Below are 20,341 nucleotides of genomic sequence, written 5' to 3' on the forward strand. Positions count from 1 at the left end.
TAAGCTGTATCCCTGAATAGCTGCTGCAATCAAAACCAGTTTATGTCAAATCTCCCTGTGTGATGTGTGGGATTGTGAAACAGGGAATTCCTTTATTGGGGTATGCTGCAGTAAATTCTGTCTGCTTTCCAACACGGAGCACAGTGGTTCTAACCCTGTGAACTCCTAGAGAAGAGGAGAAGAGTTCAGTGAGAAATTGATTTTAATAATGAAATGTATTGGAACAAGTACAGAAAGTCATTCACAGTCAAAATGTCTAAATCATCATAAAAATCTTCTGTGTATGTGCAAAATTTGGTGCCTTCAAAATAACAGGTCTGGTCCTTCTAAATGTACTTTCTATTACCTCTTTCTTGTGCCTGTTCTCACAGGCAGTAGCTTTTTCTTTATGACTGTCTTGCTGTGCAGGAGACCTAGTCTGTATCTTCAGAGGACAAAAAGGTGAGGAAGATGCTGAGAACAGCAAGCTGCTTCTGCTGATTTAGGGTTCCCATGCTGGCAGATGCTGATTACGGTGTGGAGAAAAGTCCCCATGGTACTCCTTAGGGGGAACAAAAGGAAATGTTTGTAACCTAAGAACTGGCTTCTGCATCCAAGAGGGGAAGGGAACTGCACCAGAAAGGGAAGTAAAAGTAGGAAGTGAATGTGCAGTTTCACCACGTGAAGAGCCTGTGCTTCTGGTGCCTGCTGCAGTCTCTTATTTTCTGCCAAAAACTACAAGGCAGGTAGTGAGCACTTGGTGTGAAGGTCTCTGCAGCAGCTGCAGTGTGCAGAGAGCCCAGGCTGGAGAAAGAATCACACTTTGGACAAAATGCCCAAGTGTGTCAAATAAATTGGCCTGCCAATTCTGATCCTTAATATTTGTTGTATATCCAGTAGAGAAGATAGGAAGAAAAACTACAGAACTTGGCATTTAATCTAGTCTTAGGTAAACAGCTCTGCTACATCTCTTAATTACAGCATAAAAACATTCTGCTAGTAAAGCATATTCCTTGGGCTGAAATCTGGACTGCCTGGAGTACTGGGTACTCCCTTTAATAGGTCCTTGAAGTTCACATGTGGGAAGTAAAATTTAAACTTGGGATCTTTAGACAGAAACCAAGTTTCTTATCTAGAGGGACTTTCCTTTCTAGAGCAACATTGCACAAGAAATTGAGTGTGGGTTTGCTTCAGTCACAGGAATTGCTCTCTCTCATGAGAGAGCCTTTTTGGGTTTACTCTTGATTCTACTCTGATTCTACCAGTTGCCAGCAGCAACTACTTGACAGCAACCTCAAGAAACACTTTACATTTCTCCCATCATCTGCAGAAGTTCCCTCTGCAAGGACAGTAGATGAGTCTTGGTGCATTGTTGGTGAGCTGTACCCTCAGTTCAAGTTCAGCCTTTCTACCATCAGCAGCTCTATGATGTGAGGGAAAAGCACTCAAAGTGGGTTGACCCTGAAGAGAAATGCAGCTGGATGTGGCAGCTGCTGCACGCCCAAGCTTCTCTGCCACAGTCATGGTGAGTGGTAACGTTTACAGTCACTTGAAAGGAGGAAAACTTGAAACTGGCCATGTTGGGAACCCCAGACTGGGTAAGCTGTATGAGGACCAGAGCACCACAGAGTATATTGGCTTCAAAGTTAAGGTGTCATTTCCTTAGAGTAGCTCAGTTCTTTTTCTCAGTTATTTCTAAAGGATGTCACCTTTAGAAAGTATCTAGAAATCAAGTCCAGTTCTGTTCTGGGAAGTAAAGGCCAAAATAGAAGAATGCTGAGTAACTGAAGGTGCCCAATCATCCTTAGGGGCAACACAGCTCCTTCCTACTGCCTGGGAAGGAGCTGAAGCAACTGTCAGGCCTGCTCTTCTCCTTCATTGGAGACGTGCCGGTAGCCAGGGGGCTGAGACTGTATGCGAAAGAGTACAGTCAAGAGGAGAATAATAAGGAGAAGGAGAATGGATCCACACACAGCCAAACCCACAAAGAGTTCTGTAAGGGAGAAAATAAGTGGTCAGCATGGTATCATCCAAACTTTCCCCTTCTGCCACACTCTGGTCAAGCCTGGGCTCACCTGTGTCATGCATGCTGCTTGATACCTTGCATTCCTGCTCCCAGTCCTGGGGCACAACAGGATCTGTGAGTTCCAAGAATCTTTGCAATGGGCATTTATGCTGACAGCCAGGGATTGTCAGTGGGAAGGGTTCCTTCCCACTCTCATTACGGTAAAACATCTCCACGGAGAAGTTACTGAAAACGAAACAGAGCAAGGTTTTTTTTTCTCTAGTTGAAGTCATCCCTTCCCAAAAACTAAGCGTGTACACCCTTTCCTTTATTCTGGTGGTAAGTTTTCCTCATGAGTCTTCTACTAGGAGCAAGATTGCATGCCCCAGGAGTGGAGTCTAGCCTAGGTGTCTAACCCTCAAGGTGAAATCACAGCAGATGTCTTTACTGCAGCCCTCACCCATCATCCTCTTGGTACAGTTCAAATAAATGACATGAGGCGTATGGTGCTTGGATCTTGTTGTAGACATCTAGAGCCGTCTGCAGTGCCACAAGTGTGGTGTCATGCTGAGAAAGAGGGAAAAAAACCAAATCAGTCACCCTTAGGGATGTGTCAGGGCAGCTCAGACCATACTAGTAATGGAGAAGGCAGTGCAGAGGGGACGTCACCTTTGTAACTTCCATCTGGAAATGGGAGAGGAACTGTACTGCTAGAACAGTAGTGTGTGATGGTGCCAGAGAAGGGGAGGAAGTGAAACAGCCATATATATACTGCACTGTTTTTCTGAGAATTAATCTCTAGAGAGCAATTTGGAAGAAATGCTTGGCCTTTCAGGCAGTACGCTGCTGGAAAGGAGACAACTGTATGCACACTTCTGAAACATCATATTTGAGTAGCATCAACCCATCTAGCAAATAAAGAGTGTCTCCTTAAAGTTTGCCAGTCTTGTTCATGAGCCTGAGCTAACAGGAATAAGGACACATTGGGAATTTTCCTCAGGGATCCCAGAAGAATGATGCCAAATACTGCATCTCTCACCTAGTCAGTGGCAAAGATGCATGTCCTGATCACTGCACGGGGGCTGTAGGGAAGCTAGAAAGGGTTAAAACTATCACCAAACCCCAATCCCCTGTAGGCAGGAGGAGATGGCTAAAATCCAGCCCCAGCTTTAACTTACTGCTGAATAGACAAGTAGTTTTAGGTTCTGATGGGCAGAAGCATTTGCTGCTTTGGTTAGATTTTTCCTTATGTGATCCAGCAGGACTCCTGAGGAATGAGAACAGCTGGTAAGAGGCAAAAGCCAGACAGAGCAGCACAAGGCTCCCTCCCTGGTGCACTCACCGCCTTGCAGACGAGCTTTTTCTACCCGATTGTGGATCCCAAACAGAAATTCAAAACCAAAGTCTTTTAGTTCTTTCAAGTGAGTCATGACTTCTGGAGTCACCCATCCAGGCAAATCCATTTTATGTGCTTGCTAGAAAGAGAAACAATATTCATATGCAGGTAGCACAGGTCACAGATTAAACAGAGAAGGGGAGGGTGTCTAGAGACCTGCCCATACTGCTGCTACTTTCCTACACTATTTTAAATATGCAATATAATATGCCCCTTTCCTATTTGTGCTTCTGATCTCACCCTGCTATGCTGGATACAAAGAATATATGTGGGTTTTGGTGTTATTCCAGAAAATAGTAATGAGAAGAATAACGATTGCAACCTAAGAGCTACATTTCTGTGAAAGCACAGCTGGAATGCAAGGTTATGTTGTAATTGATACAATAATCTTAGGGCATTAACTTTATATGTGGCTAATTCTGCCCTGCAGATTGCATGCAGTCAAAGAAAAAAACCAGATAAGTGAGTGAACACAAACTCAGGGTTTCTGGTGTAGCTGCACCTGTTTCCCTGGAGGCTCTGAGGACCACTGAAAGACACTAGACAAAGTTAGCAAGTGCTCTGTGGACAGAACAGTGGGATGCACCACTGAAAAGGCCATGTACTCAAACCCAGGAGCCCGAGAACTGGGAACCAAGAGAAGAACTTGCTTTGCAGCCAACCCATTACATGAAAGGATTAGCTGTAATGGCAGAGAAACAGCAGTTGTGGTTTCCCAGCATTAATGAGAACAATTTTCTTTGCTGCATCCCATTGGATTTCCGGAAGTTGAGGCTGAATATCCTTAAGGGCACATTCTGTCTGAGTGGTTCAGAGAAATTTCATCAGCAGCTCGGATATTTAGTTAGTTCTTCATTAATTTACAAGGAGAATCACCGGTAAGTTCAGCTATTTCTTGGACTTTTTTATTGTCTCCATCCAGCAGAATGACTCTACTGGCAGAGGTGAGAAAAACAATCCTCTTCAGGGCACATTTTGCATGACTTACTAAAAAGGAGGAAGACCAAAGAAGCTGAAAAAACCAATCAGCCTGAGGGTACAGTTCTGAGTGAGAAACACTCTTTCCTTAACAACATTCTGGTTTTGCTTTGGGACTGTGGGCTGTTCTCAAAGTTCTTGGGGATTATAGTGGTTGTCACCTGGCCTTCCAGGCCCAATCTGCAAGCTCATTAAGTGACTCTTGAAAACGAAGATCTGAAATTCCTGATCTCTCTGATCAAAGGATATTTTTTTACCAATACATGTTGATTCACTGTGATTGTTACAAGATAGGAGATGAGATTTGTGATACAAAGGGCAGATTCACATAGGACAATGCAGCTTTGGACTGGAATATTCTCATCTTGTAGCAACCCAAGCTGCTACTTTACATAGAAAAGTGCAATTCCCTGCTGATTTATTTTTTACACCCCCAAAATAGTGCACATCACTGTATACCACTGCCAGCAAGCGAAGCAGTCTTGCACACTCATAGAATTAGTGTGACACAGTGTCAAAATCCTTTGGTTTACTGTGTCCATAATTCAATAATTCACTAGTTTGACATGAAAGATCATGCTGTACAGTTATACACCGAGAAACTTGTGTGTAACAACTTTAAGTATCCTGGATATGTGACCTTTAGTTTAGTGTTACCACAGCACAGCTAACCCAATTTCTGATTTTGTTCAAGTCTTCATGAGATGTGTTTTCAACAGAAATCAACTCAAATACTGAGTTTAGTACCCGCATCCCAAATGGTAAAGGGTAACATCTGTCTCTAGAGTCTTTCTCTGACAAAGGAAAATATGTCAAAAACAGATGTGAGTGAACCCTGCTTAACTTAGAATAGCATTATTTTCTTTTAGATATGGCATTAAAATAAGCACAGAAAGAGAAGTGATTGATTTAAAAAACCAGAGAGGTAGAGGTATCACCAGCAATAGTCCTAATTAAGGTCCCAACTTAAATAATAAATTTAATGTTTCTTCAGTTTGCAGAGATCTCACTTCTACTGTATTTGACTTAGGCTTGTCAACAGACAATCTAAAGATTTCAGATTGCAGTCATTTTCTAACGACTTTCAAGAAAGGTAGGGCTTTTTCTGACTCTGGCGTGATACATATCTGAGCTACAGAGTGGGAGGTTTTATAGGGTGCAAAAACACATAATTCTTGGCACATGCCTCTAGTGAGTGGGAGCTGTTATTATTCTGAAATTAGAACATTACTTCTAATTGCAGGGTGAAAAGTTGTTTCATGGGATTTTGTAAAATAATTTCCACCAAATCCAGTGAATCCTAAAGACCAGATTCCAGTGGGTGTAAGATGATGGCCAGACTTACTTCACAGAACAGTGTGTCATACACACTCCATATACTCTCAAGAGAGATATCCCGGATCCCAGTCTCCTTTGCCACCATCTCCAGGAATTGCTGTAGGTTGGACAAAAGAGAAAAGGTCTTCAATTTTCTAATCTCATAATGTATTATATGCACTGGTATCCCTTCCCTTTTCTCAGAGCTCTGATTATACAGAGGTGATAGCTACAAGCCTAGAACCACCTTATCTCACATAAACAATCACTTACCCAATTCTCTTTGGTCTTATTTATGTATTCTGTTGAGTGCCGTGTTTCAGTCTGTAGCTGTTCATACCGTGGACAAGGGGTCAAAGGGAACTTCAGTAGCTGGGCAGAGACAAGAGCAGCTAGGTCACCAAGAATGCTGGAGTACAGAATTTGCAGTAAACATGCACAGCTGTAATGAAACCCTGACTGCCTCAAGTACTGCCTGCTGACATACTCCCGATCATGTGTGGTCTGCTCAGGTGTTGCACCTGACATTGTTGAGTGAACCCAGCCCCTGAATTCTCTCATCTTCTTCTGAAAATACGAAAACCTCTGCAAGGTAGGTCCCAGGAGAAGTTCAAGACAATCTGAATCAAGACTATAGCAAATATTTTTGGACACTACACTACTTGAGTAATCAATACATGTCTTTGAGATGAACTTACCCTTTCGTCAGACTCAGGGACTGTGTGCACAGGGATAGGCTGCCAGGAGATGTTAGGGTTGAACATCTCTTGTCCTCCTGGAGGATAGAGGCCTGCCAGATTGGCCTCTGCACTCATCAGCGTCCGATCACAGTCTGTGCTGCGGATGAAGATCTGCCAGGACAGGGACAGGGACAGTGCACCATTACTAATGCTCCTGCAAGTGGTGATGCTCAGGCACAGCATGATGCACTCGCCCAGGAACACTGCCAAGTGCCCTGCAGCTGCTCACGGACAACAGGGGAACAGGAGTCAAAGGGACTGAGCCTGCTGATGTTGGCCTGGACAAAACTGTAAGGACACACACAAAGACAATCCGCTAATACTGGAGCTGTCTGGTCTGGATCAATGGGATACCCCGGTGCAGTGTGCAGAGGTTAGAGACAGAAAGGAGTCTGAGTCTGAGGAAGGTTCAGAGATGAGGAAGACAAAGATGCAGAAAACTATGGCTACAGATAGGAAATGTGCTATATTTGCAGAGCAGGACTGAGGCAAACTCCTGCATTCTGCTGTCAGTTCTAGGAATGACTGACTGTGCTCAGGAAAAGAAACGGCTTCTTCAACCCCCAGTTTTTCCATCTGAGAAAAAAAGACAAAAGTGATCTGACTAAGAGGAGAGTAAACAAAAACAGGGAGGGCTGGGATTTTATCTGATCATTGTGGGCTCTTGGGATTAATGGGCCAAGACTTGACCATTCTAGAGCTCAGAAGAGAAAGTTCTGAGCCAGAAAAAAGGAGAAATGAGAAAAATACAGCAATGTTCAGAAGGTCAACATGGCAAAACTTTAGTATTCTGGAATCTGTGTACTGAAAACAGTTAAGGGGAAATAGAGAAACCAGTGATAAAATAATAGGACCAACAGGAAATCATAAACGAACATGCCAGGAAACAGCATGTTTGATCCGAAACAAGAACAAAAAGCCTGAAGAATGAAATATAAAGATAGCGATTTTTTAAAGTGTTAGGACAGAATCATAAAATATATACATACTCTTCACACTCTCATGTGAAGTGTGACCTCAGAAACTTTACAGTGACAAGAAAAAAACCCAACTGGTCTTTTCTCTGACATCACTGTCTTTGTTTTACCTCTTAACAGTGGCTTGAAAAAACTGACCCTGTACTCATTAGACAGGTTTGCTTTTATCCTTAGTAAGATATGAGATATTTTAAAAGATAAGGACTTAATTCTAGAAGTATCATAAAAACCCCAAGCAATTAAGCCCTGAGTGTACATGCTTTCTTCAGCACCTTTTGCCAGGCTCCAGCTTGTCGCTGAGTCAGGTGACAGACGGTCATATGGTGTCACCCAGAGGCAACACTTCTTACAAGGGAGGTTGCTCAACTTGAGCAAGGGTTCAGGCTTGGTTAGCAGAACAGCTTTTGTTTGCACATCTTGGTTTGTTTTTCTTTCTCAAGCAAGAGAAGGAAAAGAGTTCCAACTTGCAGAATGTGTATAAGAGTGAAGTATGTTTGGAAAGGAAATACTGAGGATAGTTAAAGGATCTCTGTTTGAGACAATGCTGGAAGTTTTGTTGATGAAGTAAATGTCAAAGAAGGGCTGTAATCTTAACTGTGACAAGCTGGGTTCTTACTGGGAAGCCCTAGAAGGGAGGAAAGAAGGAAAAGTGTATGGGGATTCTTAGTTTGCCCCCTCTGTACTATCAGCTAATTGAGCTCAGATAAAATAACTGAAGTGGTGCAGAGCCTGTAGGGACAAGAGGTCTTGGCTGCCTGCTGTCCATCTGAACCAGCCTCTCATCTGGACACCTGTTCATGTTTCAATTGACTCAGTACCAGTTGATTATTAGTAGAAGTACTTGGGAGGATTTTTTATTTCCTTACTTTTTAAAATCTTTTATAATTTTATCTGCGCTTAGTACATGGTTCCACAAGGGCTCTGTGACTTTTTCCAAAAGAAACCTACCAGTTTCTCAAGAACTATTATTAAGTGTGAGGACATCCTAATGAGAGAGAGGGGAATGAATAGCTCTGGGCAACTGTCAATACTTTACAGCTGAAAGGAAATGAGAAGGTCATTGCTGGCCAGTAACTACTACTAACATCTACAGGCTCTGGTAAGATTGTACCTCAAGTGCACTGGGGAGGGCAGGGCCAACACGGGCTGCATTCTTGTGAGCTGTTGTAACAGTTAAAGAAAATCTCATAAGCTCGAGTAAGAAACAAATACCAGCTACAACAAACATTGCTGTTTAGTTCCCTGAACTTCAGAGTGAGCGGCTCGAACAGTCCCACAACTCTGGTTGGATTTGCCTTCGTACCCCGCGGCCAGACTCAGCACAGAGCCTGGGCCCTTCTTCTTCCTCTTGCAGTGGGGACGGGCTAAGGAACGAAAGTACTTGGAGACGAGTCCCGGCGCCGGCGTTTCCTTTCCCAAAGGAGCCACCCGCAGCCCCAGCCCGCGCGGCGCCCCGGGCCCACCGTGGGGCGGCCGAGAGCGCCGCTCCCCGAGCCGGGGACTGGCACTGACCTCCTGCCGCCGGTACGTGTCGCTGAGGAAGTCGCGGTAGCGCCGCCGCAGGGCCTGGCCCAGCTCCCACTGCTGCCGCATCCCCACCTGCAACGGCACCGGGCGTCACCGGCGGTCCGGACCCCGGCCCGGCCCCCGCCGCCCGCTCCGCCTCGCACCGCACCTGCGTGAGCTGCCCGAATCCCTGGGGCCAGGCGCTCTCCTGGTACGGGTCCCGCGGGAAGGCCTTGATGGGCGAGCGGTCTCCGTGCCGGTACACCTGCGGGCGGCACCGCGTCACCCCGGCCCGGCCCGGCCCGGCCATCCCGGCCCGGCTCGGCCCGGCACCCCCGTGTCCCCCCGTCCCCCTCACCAGCGTCACGAAGCGGAGGCTGCGGGCCCGGGCGGGCGGCGGCTGCAGGCACAGCGCCAGGAGCAGCAGGACGGCGCCGCCCCACCCGCCCGCCATGGCGCTCGCACACCGCCCGGAACCGAGCGCCGCCGGCCGCCGGCCCGCGCGGACGGCGTTTCGCAGCGCACAGCCCCGGCCGCGCTCTCGGTGCTGCGCCCGCCCCCGAGGAGGAGGATCCCGGCGGCGGGACAGCCCCGCTCAGCCCCCTGAGCGTCGGGCTCGCCGGGCCGGCGGCGCTGAGTTCTGCTGTCAGCCCTGCGGGGGCTTCGTCCTGGGCTGCAGCCGCGGAGGCGCTCGGTAGGAGCGGCGGGACTGAAGGCGGTGTCACCCCCGCCGCAGCTTCGCTCTAGGACGCGAGTTTTCGCAGTGCTCTGACGCCGTGCGTGTGCTCCTGGGTAAACTCGTGGGCAGAAGTAGGGAAGGCGGCCTGGCGCGCACTGCCCGGCAGCCGCGGCTCGCTAATCGTCGCATCCCTCCGGTCAGCCTGAGGATGCCCGTGTGAAATGGAAAGCTGCTGCTGCTCCTTGGCAAAGAGGCTGGCCAGCGTTGGTAGCTTTTGCCCAGTTTTGGTTGTTCTTTACGAGACTTGGTCGAATTAGACGTGTGTGAGATGAAACCCGGCTTCTGCTGCCGCCTGTGCAACCACTAGATCGTTGGTCGAGGATCTCGTAGGTGCCGTGTAGAGGGAAAAATCATAGGCAGTTAAACGAATTTACTGCTACTTAGTCCTTGCCTGCACGCAGGAGTGTATAGAGGGCGGTGAATGAAGTTCTCAGCTTTTTTAAGGAAAAAAGGAAACATGGCTCTCGCTTTTGCAAAGAAGTCTTGGAGTCATGAAGCACAGCGGCTCATAACGCAGTTCTTTGGTACCTGTTTATTTGCTTAAAACTTTCCGTAGTTCGCAGCGTTTAGAAAGTTGTGTGTAAGGTCTCAGTGAGGGTGCCAATTGTTTGTGAAGCAGGGGGGTTATTTCAGGGCAGGGTTGGTGCAATACACGAGGCTCAGCTGGACGGAATAACGTGTTTAATTTGCTCATGCTCGAATGCTTAGTGAATTTAAACTGAATTCTATTTCCTATCGCTAGGACAGCACGAAGCCGCGTTCTTTTTTTTTATTCTGTTTGCCCATACGGCACCACTGAGGAAGTTCTTGGCGAATGCTGGAAGGAAAAGGTTCTCTGCGGAGGGGGAACGCGCGCTGTTCCTGCGGCACCTGCTTTGGGATAGTTCTGTTGTTGCAAGCTGGTTTTGCTCCGCTGCTGCGGGCTGAGCTGAGGGCGGGCGGGCGCGGCGCGGGAGGGGCTCCGGGCCCCCGTGCGGTCCCACGGCCCGGGAATCACCCGCGCCCGGAGCCTTCGCGTCCCGCGGGAGCCGCGGGGGCGGAGCGGGGCGGGCGGCGCCTGCACGTGACCCGGGCCCGCGTGACATCACGGCAGCTCCGCCGCGGCGCCGGGAAGAGCGCCGGGAGCAGCGCCGGGCCGGGCCGGGCCGGGCCGCCCCTCCCGCCCGCGGCTCGGGCACCTGCGCCACGGGGGGCGGCGGCCGCGCATCGCCGGGAGCCGCGGCCCGCGCCGGTAACTTTTCGCGCTGGCTCTGGGGGCGGTGGCGTCTCCTCCTCGCCGCCCGCGGGGCCGTGACTCACGGCGGGGGACGTGGACGCGCTGTCCCGCCCCGCGGCCTGCGCCGGCCCGAGCGCCGCAGCGTTCCCTGCGACCCAGAGCCGGCGGCGCAGCGCCGCCCGCGTCCTGCTGCAGGCCGGGCCGGGCCCGGCGGCGCTGGAAGGTGCTGGAAGGAAGGGGGACGGCGGCGGCCCATCCCGCTGAGGCACCCGTGGTCTGGCAGGGTGCGGGCCCGGCGGACGGGAGGGAAGGGGTCGCTCTCTCGGCCTGGGTCCGGAGCGCCGGCCATAATGCGCGGTGTCTCCCGGCGGGGACTGAGCGGTCGCGCTGTCGGAGAGTCCCTTTGCTGAGGGGGTCGGAGGCGTCTGGGGAGCGGTGTCACTTTCTCGTGGCTGCTGTCGTGCGTCTGAAGAGCCCGGGTTTCTGTCTGCTGTCTCCGGACGTGCTGTCAGGAGATGTTTACTTGCTTTGTGGTAACTTGTTAGCTTTCCACTCTGCTCAGCTTGAAGTTCTCTGTGTCATTCACCTGTTGCATCCTGTCAACCCAGGTCGCGAGTTTTCTAGGACAGAAACTTGTCTGTACGGCTGTTAGTTTGCATGGTGCTGTTGAAAGGTAACTTTGCTTACATTAGTGGTTACTCTTCATTGTGCTGTTTCCCTGATGCTTATGCTGCTGAAGTCCACAGATCTGTCAGGACGGGATTTCGTTATGGGCTGGAAGCAAACTTTGGATCACTGGTGAAAGAGAAATGCTCTGTCTTCTGAAAATTCTTTCCCTTCTTTTCTTTTTCCTAAAGGGGCAGCTGGGCTCTTCCCTGCAAGGCTTTTTTTGAGGGAGTCTCCAACACTGAGTCACGTTTCTGACTAACAGTTTGGATCACTGCGTGTCAGACAGTTTCTGGCTATGACTGCAGGTTATGTTTGTCTGTAGGGAAGAGTCCTCTTGGATCTGCTTCGTGTTCCAAGGTACATGGAGTTGATCTGCTGTTCCTGACTGTCAGAGAGAGGGCTATACCTGAGCACAGACAAAAGAAAACAGAAAGCCTGTTTTTTATTTCCTTTACTGGGTGATGGGACTTGATTTTTTAATTGAGTCTGAATCAAGACATAACCCCCTTGCTGAAATAGAAAAACATTCCTTATATTTTAACTATAGAAACAAAAACTCTTTGAAAAGTTCAGCCAGTTGTTGCTGAGCTCTACTCTTCTATCATTTAGGTTGTGGAAGGAAGGGATTGGATGTGGTACACATTGTGCAAGGACCAGGTGGAGATTGGCCTTGGTACACTTCTTTGTCACTGCACCTGTGGCATTTTGACCAGAAGATACCGCTGCTGCAAGGCTTGTAAGGGCTGACAGGCTGTGTGGCTTCCTGCTGTGACCCCTTCTCGGAATCTAGCACTTGCAGTGATACTTTCTCATACATGAATATGCCCATGCATTCTTTTTCATACAGGAAGGCCAGCATTTGCAGGAGAAAAACCAGGGTGAAAATATTTAACAACTTTCTCCCAGACCCCCAAAATAAAAGGTGGAGGGAATAAACCTAAACCAGCCTGAGGGAGGACAGAAAATGGGTCATTTTGGAGCTGCATGGGAGTTCCGTAGCTGCCAGAGGAAAGTTGCAGCTATTCGTGTTGTGAAGGGATGCAGGGAGAAGTACCACAGCAAGATCTATGTCTGTATAAATTGCCTGATCTAAAAAAATATGGACAGGAAACTTTATCACAGAATTAATGTGTCCTGGCTGCGTGCCTGGGGTTGCTCTCGCTTGCTGTTTCCAGTTACTGCTGCTGCAGCTCCCTGTGCCTTGTCAGCATGTTTTCCTTACCAGCTGGCTGTGCAGGGAGGCAGGGGGAGGCTATGCAGGACTGGCGTGCAGCCCTACAAATACAGAGCAGGAGTTTGCTGCCTTGTCCCTGTCTTACACCTGCAGGAAGAGTCGCGTTTCCACTGTGGTAAAGTGCATTTGATTGCTATGACTCTCTTTTCCTTTCTCTTGGGTTGCTCCTTGCAACTCGGCACGCTTGTTCTGAGGCAAACAGAAGGAATGTTGCTGTTTGAATGTTAGCTCAAGTGGTGATGGTCTCACATCTTGGAAATATGTCTCTTGTAATTAGATCTGGCCTGTGATTGTATGGCTGTCAAGACTGACAGTTTTCAAAATTTCAAGTTTTGAATTTAAAAATCTTTAACTCTTGCTGTTTTTCAGAAGTTGTGATTCCATCTGTCTAAGGAAGAGTATAGAATATAATGTGCTTTGTCGTGGGTGCATTGGAGGATGATCCTGCTTTCTGCTCGGGAAGCAGCTGCTGTGAAAGTCTCATTGTTGCAGATGTGTGGGTCTTTGCATGTTGAATAGGAAAGCTTATCAGATTGTTTGTCATTCTCCCTCTTTTCCCTCCCCCACCAAGTAATGAGATTCACGCACCTGACAGCCTTGGAGAAAAGTCAGTCTTCCAGAACTGTCATAGGTGTTCCTGCCCATTGCTGTGGGGCTTGAACCTGCCTGATTTTTTAGGTCCATTCGAAACCATTTCATGATTCTGTACAAAGAAACCTTGTTTCATTGGGGGAGAATGTTCTGCTGATTTTCTGTAGGATGTGTTGACTCGTTTTTCTTACAGCATAATAACTCAGGAAGGCAGAGTCACATTCTCTTGGCTGTGGAAACTGTCTCGGTGTGAAGGAACTTAATCTTAGGAGGGAATTCAGGGGAGTGCTTCCTTCTGATAGGTACAGGTCTGCATTAAGGCTTATGAACAGCTTGAACTTGGTCATTAGATCATACTTCTGCCAATATACAAGTACTGTTTGACTTAACATTTTCGTTGTAGTTATTTCAGGTTTGAGAGATGTGTTTAATATTGTTAAATGAAAAGAGGCTGTCCATGTTCAGTCAGACCTTAAAAATATATCAGTTAGAAATGGAACAATGGCTTCCTTTAGCATTCCTGTGTCAATTTTGTTCTGTGACTTCCTGTGACCAAATACTTTTTTTCCCATATTTGGAACATAGACAAATTTCTTTCTTGTGTTCCCGCTGAAAGGGAGACACCCCTAAAGCTAGTGTAACTTGTACTTTTATATTTAGAGATCTCAAAACTAGATTTCCTGTAAAGCAAAATTACTTGCTTAATGAAGTGTCAAAAAGAAAATTTTACAGTGATTTACATAATTTTGGTGTAATATTATAAACCACTTTGAAGTATGCACTGTCAAACTCTTAACAGTCTTATTTGGGGAGGACAAAGGTTAACTAAGGTAGTGCACAGAGGAGACCAGAGCGTTGCAGATCTTCCCAGTAGGTTTAAGGAGGGGGAAAAAATGAATGTTTATTTAGTGGGAAGTCGGTGAAGAAATGAAGAGAAAATGTTAGAGAATGAGAAATCTAATGCTTGTTTTGAGCAGACCGAAACTAGTGCCTATAAGGATTAAGTAGGAGAACTATCTTGTGGGATGTGAGAATTGAAGCAATTTAAAAGCCATGTTGCAGAGTCAGGTTATATTGTGTACTCATAGAAACCTCTCTGAGATGTAAATAAGGTGTTAGGTGAGTATCAGACTGATTGCTAAAGCACATGACTGACAAGAGAGTAGGTGTCTCCTGGCATATAAGACTTTCTGGTTTGTTTTAAGATTTAAAAAATATTGGCAAATATGCTCACAAAATTTCTTGAAACCAATAGTGCATGGAGGCCTATCCTCTCCCCCTCCAGGGATCGGGGCAGGGTTGGCCCACTGGTCCTCCTGCAGCTGTGAGGCAAACGAGGTCGATTGGTTCAAATCAAGGCTTCCCACTTGCTGATAGAAATCATGATTAAAGTTCGTGATTTAAATAATTCATTTAAAGTTTGTTTTGCATTTGGTAATTTCTTAAAAGGCAGCTTTAGTCTAATCAGTTAGGCTCATCTAGTACTGCTTCTTGCCAAACAGGACGATACAGTGTATCTGCATACATCTGTTTATGCTATTATATCACAGAAAATGTTTACATTACAAAATGGCCAGTTGTAATTACTGGGTGAATTTCTTTCCTCACGAATTGTACAAAACTGCTTTTGAATAAAAAGGTCAAATCAAATAGGCACTTTTTTATGCTTATGCTATAATCACACAAATAATGTGCTGGATACATAAGAGAAAATATCCTTGCTGGAATGTGCTATTAAATAATAGGAATTCTATCAGGGTAGTGTTATCTGTACTTAACAGAATGAACTGGTTAGTTTTGCTAATTGTCTCTTTCCAGATCTTAGAATGAGCATTACTCATCTTTCCTTGTCTTGTTTTCACTTGGAGATTGTTGGACAGAAGTACCTTCCACCCATTTTATACTGCCTGCACCACCTTTGTGTGAACTGAACTAATTTAATAAGTGAATTGAAGAAACTAATCTCTCTGCCTTTTTGAGAAAGAATTGTTGTGTACTGACTCTGCATGACTTTCTGGAGTTTAGAGTTAGACTTTTTAAACATTCTCCAGTAGCCATGTCCTGCTTGAATAGGGCCTGCGTGTGTTTAAATGGTTGTTTTAGATTTCGTCATAATTTGCCATTGACTTAGAAAATAAATTAACAAGTGTAATCTTGAAAACTGTGTGTAAAACCAAGTCAAAGGAAAATGTTTAGAATTTAAGTATTCTCATCTAGAGCTCTTATGAAATGAGGGTGAACAGGTAGGCTTCTGTAACAGCTCTGTAGTATGTCTTGGTTGCTACAGACATACCTGCAGAAATGTGCCAGCCCCCAAAGGACTCCTCATGCCTTGCCAGAGATTTTTGCTGGAGACCTCACAGCCAGAGAGGTCCCTGTAGTGGCACTTTGCACGTCTGCCAGCAGAAGCTCACATGCAGCTTTGTGTGGGCACATGAGCTTGCCCTGCACAGCCTTTGGGACTTGCTGCTGTGGTGCATGCCGTGACATGCAGGCACACATGCACACTCAGAGTCCTGTGGGCAGCCCTCAGCAGCATGCATTGGCTTGCATGAGAAGTGCCACCGAGGCAGGGCAGCTCAGCTCAGCCAGCTGCAAGCTTCAAGAGTACAGGAGAGGCTGTCACCTGGCCCTCAAAAACAACTTTGTGATTCCAGTCTTCTGATTGACTGCTTCCCACCTTTGGCCGTTGTGTGCAGGAAAGAAATAATATGTTGATTTCTGTGAAAGGGTTAGGAAGAAGTTCAAAAGGTGGCTTTTGTGTTTGCAGCTGGTGAGATGGACATTCTCAGGCATCTGCATTTCTGGACAGGAACCCAGGTAAGGATATGATAAGTAAGGATGTGATTTAAGGTCCGTATAGCATGAGGACAGGCAAGGTTGCACTATTGCGCCTTCAAGGAAGGTGTCAGAACCCCTTCCTTAGCAAAAGAAGAGGGAACTTCTGTTGTGAGGAGTGTTTTAAAATGAGAAATAAAAATTTAAAATGTAAGATACAGAATAACTATAGATCATACAAGGTAGCCTCTGTTATCAGTATGTGTCTGAAAAGCAGGGACATAACTTGCTGGCCTGGATGAGACTGAAGAAAAATTTTTCCTTGGTCTGCAGAAAGCTCCCAAGCTGCTGTTTGTTCCTGTAGAAATTGAACAGGATTGGAGAAAGGAGAAGCCTTTGCCTGAAGAAAACGTTAATTTTCTCCCTATCGGTTGTACTTGGAGGGCATTTTCTAAAGAGCTGCTTTTAAGCTGCTGACTAGGGGTGAGGGTTGAAGAAAAAAAACAAGAAGAGACTGCAGATTTTTTTCTCCCTTGTTTCAGTATCATCTTCCACTGCTACTCCCTGATACTTGCTCTGGGTGGTGCCTTTAGCAGTGTCCCAGAATCAGTGGACCATCCACACCCTTCTTCCTTGACACAAGGATCAAAGTAAGAAATGGAGCCACTTGTTGGCTTAGTCCCATTGCCTGCTCCCACACACTTGTACACATGCTGCAATTTGCAGCCTTGATCATGGATTTACACTTATTTCTGAAAAGTCAAGGTTATAGGAGTGCTCTGATAGGGTAACACATGCTGGCTTCCTGCAGACTCTGCAGGGGCATAGTCTTTGCAGGATTTGCTGCATAGTCTTTGCTGGCTTCTCATTTGTCCTTGGGTCACGTGTGATGGCTCCCTTCTTGTGGCAGGGTTGTGCCAAAGATGGGAAGAGACTGCAGTCCTTGCAGCAGGATGCTTGTGACAAACTCAGATGGTCTGATGGTTACCTTCTTTTGCATTTTTCTGTTCAAACCTTTGTGCAGACTTTCAGTCTGTTCTGAGCTGTTATTGGGGCAATAGGAAAACATTGGTCTGTTAGCACCTCTGGTTCTGTGTACCTTGGTAGGGCACTTTGTGCATGGATGAGGGTGAGGCCTCCTGAGCACTTGGAGACAACCTGTGAGCAGAGTGGGTGGCTCTGCTTTCCCATCTGGTGGGTGTGCCGGCAGCGCAGCCATTTCACTGGCTGGGATTTCAGCCGTGGGTTCTGTCCGGCTCTGGACTGGTTTTGAGCTGAGTATTTGTGGTGATGTCAGGCAGTGTGAGAAGGGAACATGACTTGGCAGGACAAAGTCTGCAGAAAGTTCAGCTCCACATTTGGCCAAAAGCCTCGAAGGCAATGAGATTGACACACACATTCTGCTACACAGCCTGTCACACGCCCTCTCACATGCTCCCTTCCTGTCACACAGATCTCTTTATCTCACTTTCAGACCTTTAACCCTTTCCTCCTAGCTTCTCCTTGGTGGGTTTATAAAACTCAGAGAAGTCCTCCTTTTGTTGATACTGTACCTTGTAAGGGTTCCATTGCAATGACCCCCAAAGCAGAAATAGCCTATACAGGCCAGAATCCAGAAGAGTAGTCAAAAGCAGGGCAAGTTTACTTTGCAGCAAAGCTCTTAATAGTCCTTTATTCTGACCTGCCCCCCCCCGCCAGTCTTCACTGTGTTTCTTGGCAGCTCTTCTGATCTCCTTCATTGCTGTGCTGCAGTTTTCTGGCTGATCTATGTTTGGATATGTACATCTGCAACCCTGCCTCTCTCCTCCTGCTCTTCTAAGAGCAGTATTACCAAAACCCAACAAAATAAATCCCTGATGATGCTTGAGTTTGGAATAGACTACCAGTCAAGCTTACTCTGAAGCAGTTTAAAACTCTGTTACAGTATCCCTCTGATGTGTTCTTTGTATGGGTATTTCAGTAGTACTGTAATTTCTTTCTGACCTCTGTGCTACATCTAGGGATGATCCTTCTATGAATGGGAATTGGTGCTTTTCCCCTACTGCCCTGAAGGGAATCTTAATGAGTTTCCTGCCTGTTTTGCAATCCAGTACTGTATTTCTGGTTTGCCTGTGAGCATTAGTATTTGTTTTGATTGGTGCTTTTGGATGGAATGGTGTTTGGATACAAAGTGTTATATAGAGACTTTATTAAGAGGTTCTTTCCCAGAAGCAATCTTGTATCAGTTATGGTGATGTGCAGTATGCTGATGGAAGTACTCCTGGGGTGGGAGGAAAGGAGGAAGTCAGTAAAATGAGCAAACAGTTGTACTGTAAGCAGCCTTCCCCTTCTGTTCTTTCCTCTTTTGCTTCTCTTCTTCATGTCCTCTAATTTCATAGCTGGTAGAGGATGGAGAGGACCAGTTTGAAAGAGAATGTAGTCTGGACAAGGGATAGGAGTTGAGAGCTTTTAAGTTCTGTTTTTGTTTATCTTTTTGGCTTTGCCATGATGTATGCTATGGCTTTATGTGTCTTTTGTCAGCTTGTCATCCTGATAAAAGGGTGCAGCTGCTTATTTTTTGCTTTTGTCTGTCTTAGTAACTCAGTGCAGTTAGTGGACTGTGCCATATTCCTGCTCAGAGGAGTCAACAGCAGTTTGAGTTTCTGTGTTGAAGAGATGCACTGAGACAGCCTGGGGAGCTGAGGAGATTTCCCTTGATAAAAAGTGCTTGGCTAGAATAGGCATGGATCATGAAATACTCTTCTCTTACTGCATAGTTGAGATGTAATAATTTTTTAAGGAAACAGATAAAAAAACCCCAGTATGTTGTGGTATTATTTATCACTACCATTTTCTATGTGCAGTAAAAAGGCCTGCAGTACTCTTTTCTAGACATAATCTTATTGGTCCTCTTATTCTTTATGGAATAGGTTTAGCCTTTTTCCCCTGGCATTTCCACTACCAGGATGTTATTTTGGGTATTCTTTTTTTTTTTTGTTCTTCTTTTTTATTTTTTTTTTTTTTTTTTAAGTTCTTATCTCTTGCTTCAGATTGGAAAGAGCATTGGGCTGATTTCTCAGATCTGCTGTGAATCAGACTCATGTTTCCCTGAAGCTGGGCTATAACGTCTGTGGGACTGAGGGTCATAAAGGAGGATGCATGGTAGAGTTTTTGTTCTGTAATATGGTGCTCCCAGAAAAGTCCACAATTATTAAAGAGAGAGGCTTCTCTAATTTTCCCCACTCCCTTCCAACTTCTAGTCAAACCCCATTTAAAAAATCCAGCTTTTTGGACCTAGTTGGTTGTTTTCATTGCTTCTGATCTCGGCAACACTGTTACTTCTTGCCTCTTTTAAACTCTGTTCTCTGGGAGGACAAAGGAAGCCCTGGGTTATAAAACTGCTGCTTCAAAGAATGCCTGAGTGTTACGTTTTGCATAGCTATGTATAATTGTGCAGAGCAGGATATTGATGGCTGAATAAATATAGAGACGGCATCCAGAAAGAAACTGAGTCTGTGGTCCTGTTTTCCATGATGTCATGCAGTGATATTTATAAAGAAACAGAGGTGGTGGGGTCAGATTGCATTTTTGGCCTTCAGGTAGGATGTGATGAGCCATTGCTGCATGAAGGGTGTGTAAGAACTGGTCAGCAGCAGGATTAATGAGCTACAGACACCTCAACTTTAATTTTCCAAACTGAAGGGGGATTTTGTTAGCAGATCATTTTACAGTAAGAAGTTTTATTGGTTTATTGGTTGCTTGAACACTTTTTACATTTGGGTTTTTTTGTTGTTTTGGTGCTGTGTTTGGTTGTTGTGGTTTTTTGTTTTGTGGGTTTTTTTTGTTTGTTTGTTTGTTTTTTGTCTTTTTTTTTGTTGTTGTTGGTGATGTGTGTATCTGGTGTTGTGGTTAGAAATGTGAAGGAATGACACTATTAGCATTACAGGGACCCTAGAAAGAAAAACAGGCATGTAAACCAAAACCACTTTTGCATAGGTACATGTGCAAGGGGAAAGAAGACTTACTGCTAGGATAGGTACATTTGCTTGGAGAAATTGAGTGCTACTGGCAAAAGAATGTTGTTTCCAATTTAGAGTGAGTTTCCATAGGAAAAAATTGCTATTACAATTGATGCTGACACATTCTGCGGACAAGGACCCAGGCTGGATTTCCTCCCTTCTGCTTCCCCAGAAGCAGCACAGAGCTGCCCTTTGCTAGCAGGAGGGGGCAGCTGCTC

General features: G+C 46.1%; 2 protein-coding genes across 6 annotated transcripts in view; one reads left to right on the forward strand and one right to left on the reverse strand.

Annotated features, from left to right (window-relative positions):
- Positions 1-184: 184 nt before the first annotated feature.
- On the reverse strand, positions 185-9,352 carry ACP2 (acid phosphatase 2, lysosomal). The gene is made up of 11 exons (XM_058025927.1): positions 9,257-9,352; positions 9,068-9,163; positions 8,905-8,991; positions 6,374-6,526; positions 5,949-6,047; positions 5,704-5,793; positions 3,327-3,459; positions 3,163-3,251; positions 2,445-2,551; positions 2,055-2,230; positions 185-1,972 (listed from the first exon to the last, which is right to left on the reverse strand). The coding sequence occupies exons 1-11, from the start codon at positions 9,350-9,352 to the stop codon at positions 1,836-1,838; spliced, it is 1,263 nt and encodes a 420-aa protein (XP_057881910.1). The 3' UTR covers positions 185-1,835.
- Positions 9,353-9,592: 240 nt separating this feature from the next.
- NR1H3 (nuclear receptor subfamily 1 group H member 3) overlaps positions 9,593-20,341 on the forward strand; it is a 30,734-nt gene continuing 19,985 nt past the window's right edge. Inside the window, exon 1 of one of the 5 annotated variants that reach the window (XM_058025929.1) lies at positions 9,593-9,674. The gene's annotated coding sequence lies outside the window, so the exon portion shown is untranslated. Of the gene's footprint in view, positions 9,691-10,800; positions 10,869-11,010; positions 11,077-11,567; positions 11,880-20,341 lie in introns of those variants that run through there. The other 4 variants (XM_058025931.1, XM_058025930.1, XM_058025932.1 and 1 more) reach the window with 4 other exon arrangements.

This window comes from Melospiza georgiana, chromosome 6 (genome assembly GCF_028018845.1).
Source record: "Melospiza georgiana isolate bMelGeo1 chromosome 6, bMelGeo1.pri, whole genome shotgun sequence".
Lineage (NCBI taxonomy): Eukaryota > Metazoa > Chordata > Aves > Passeriformes > Passerellidae > Melospiza > Melospiza georgiana.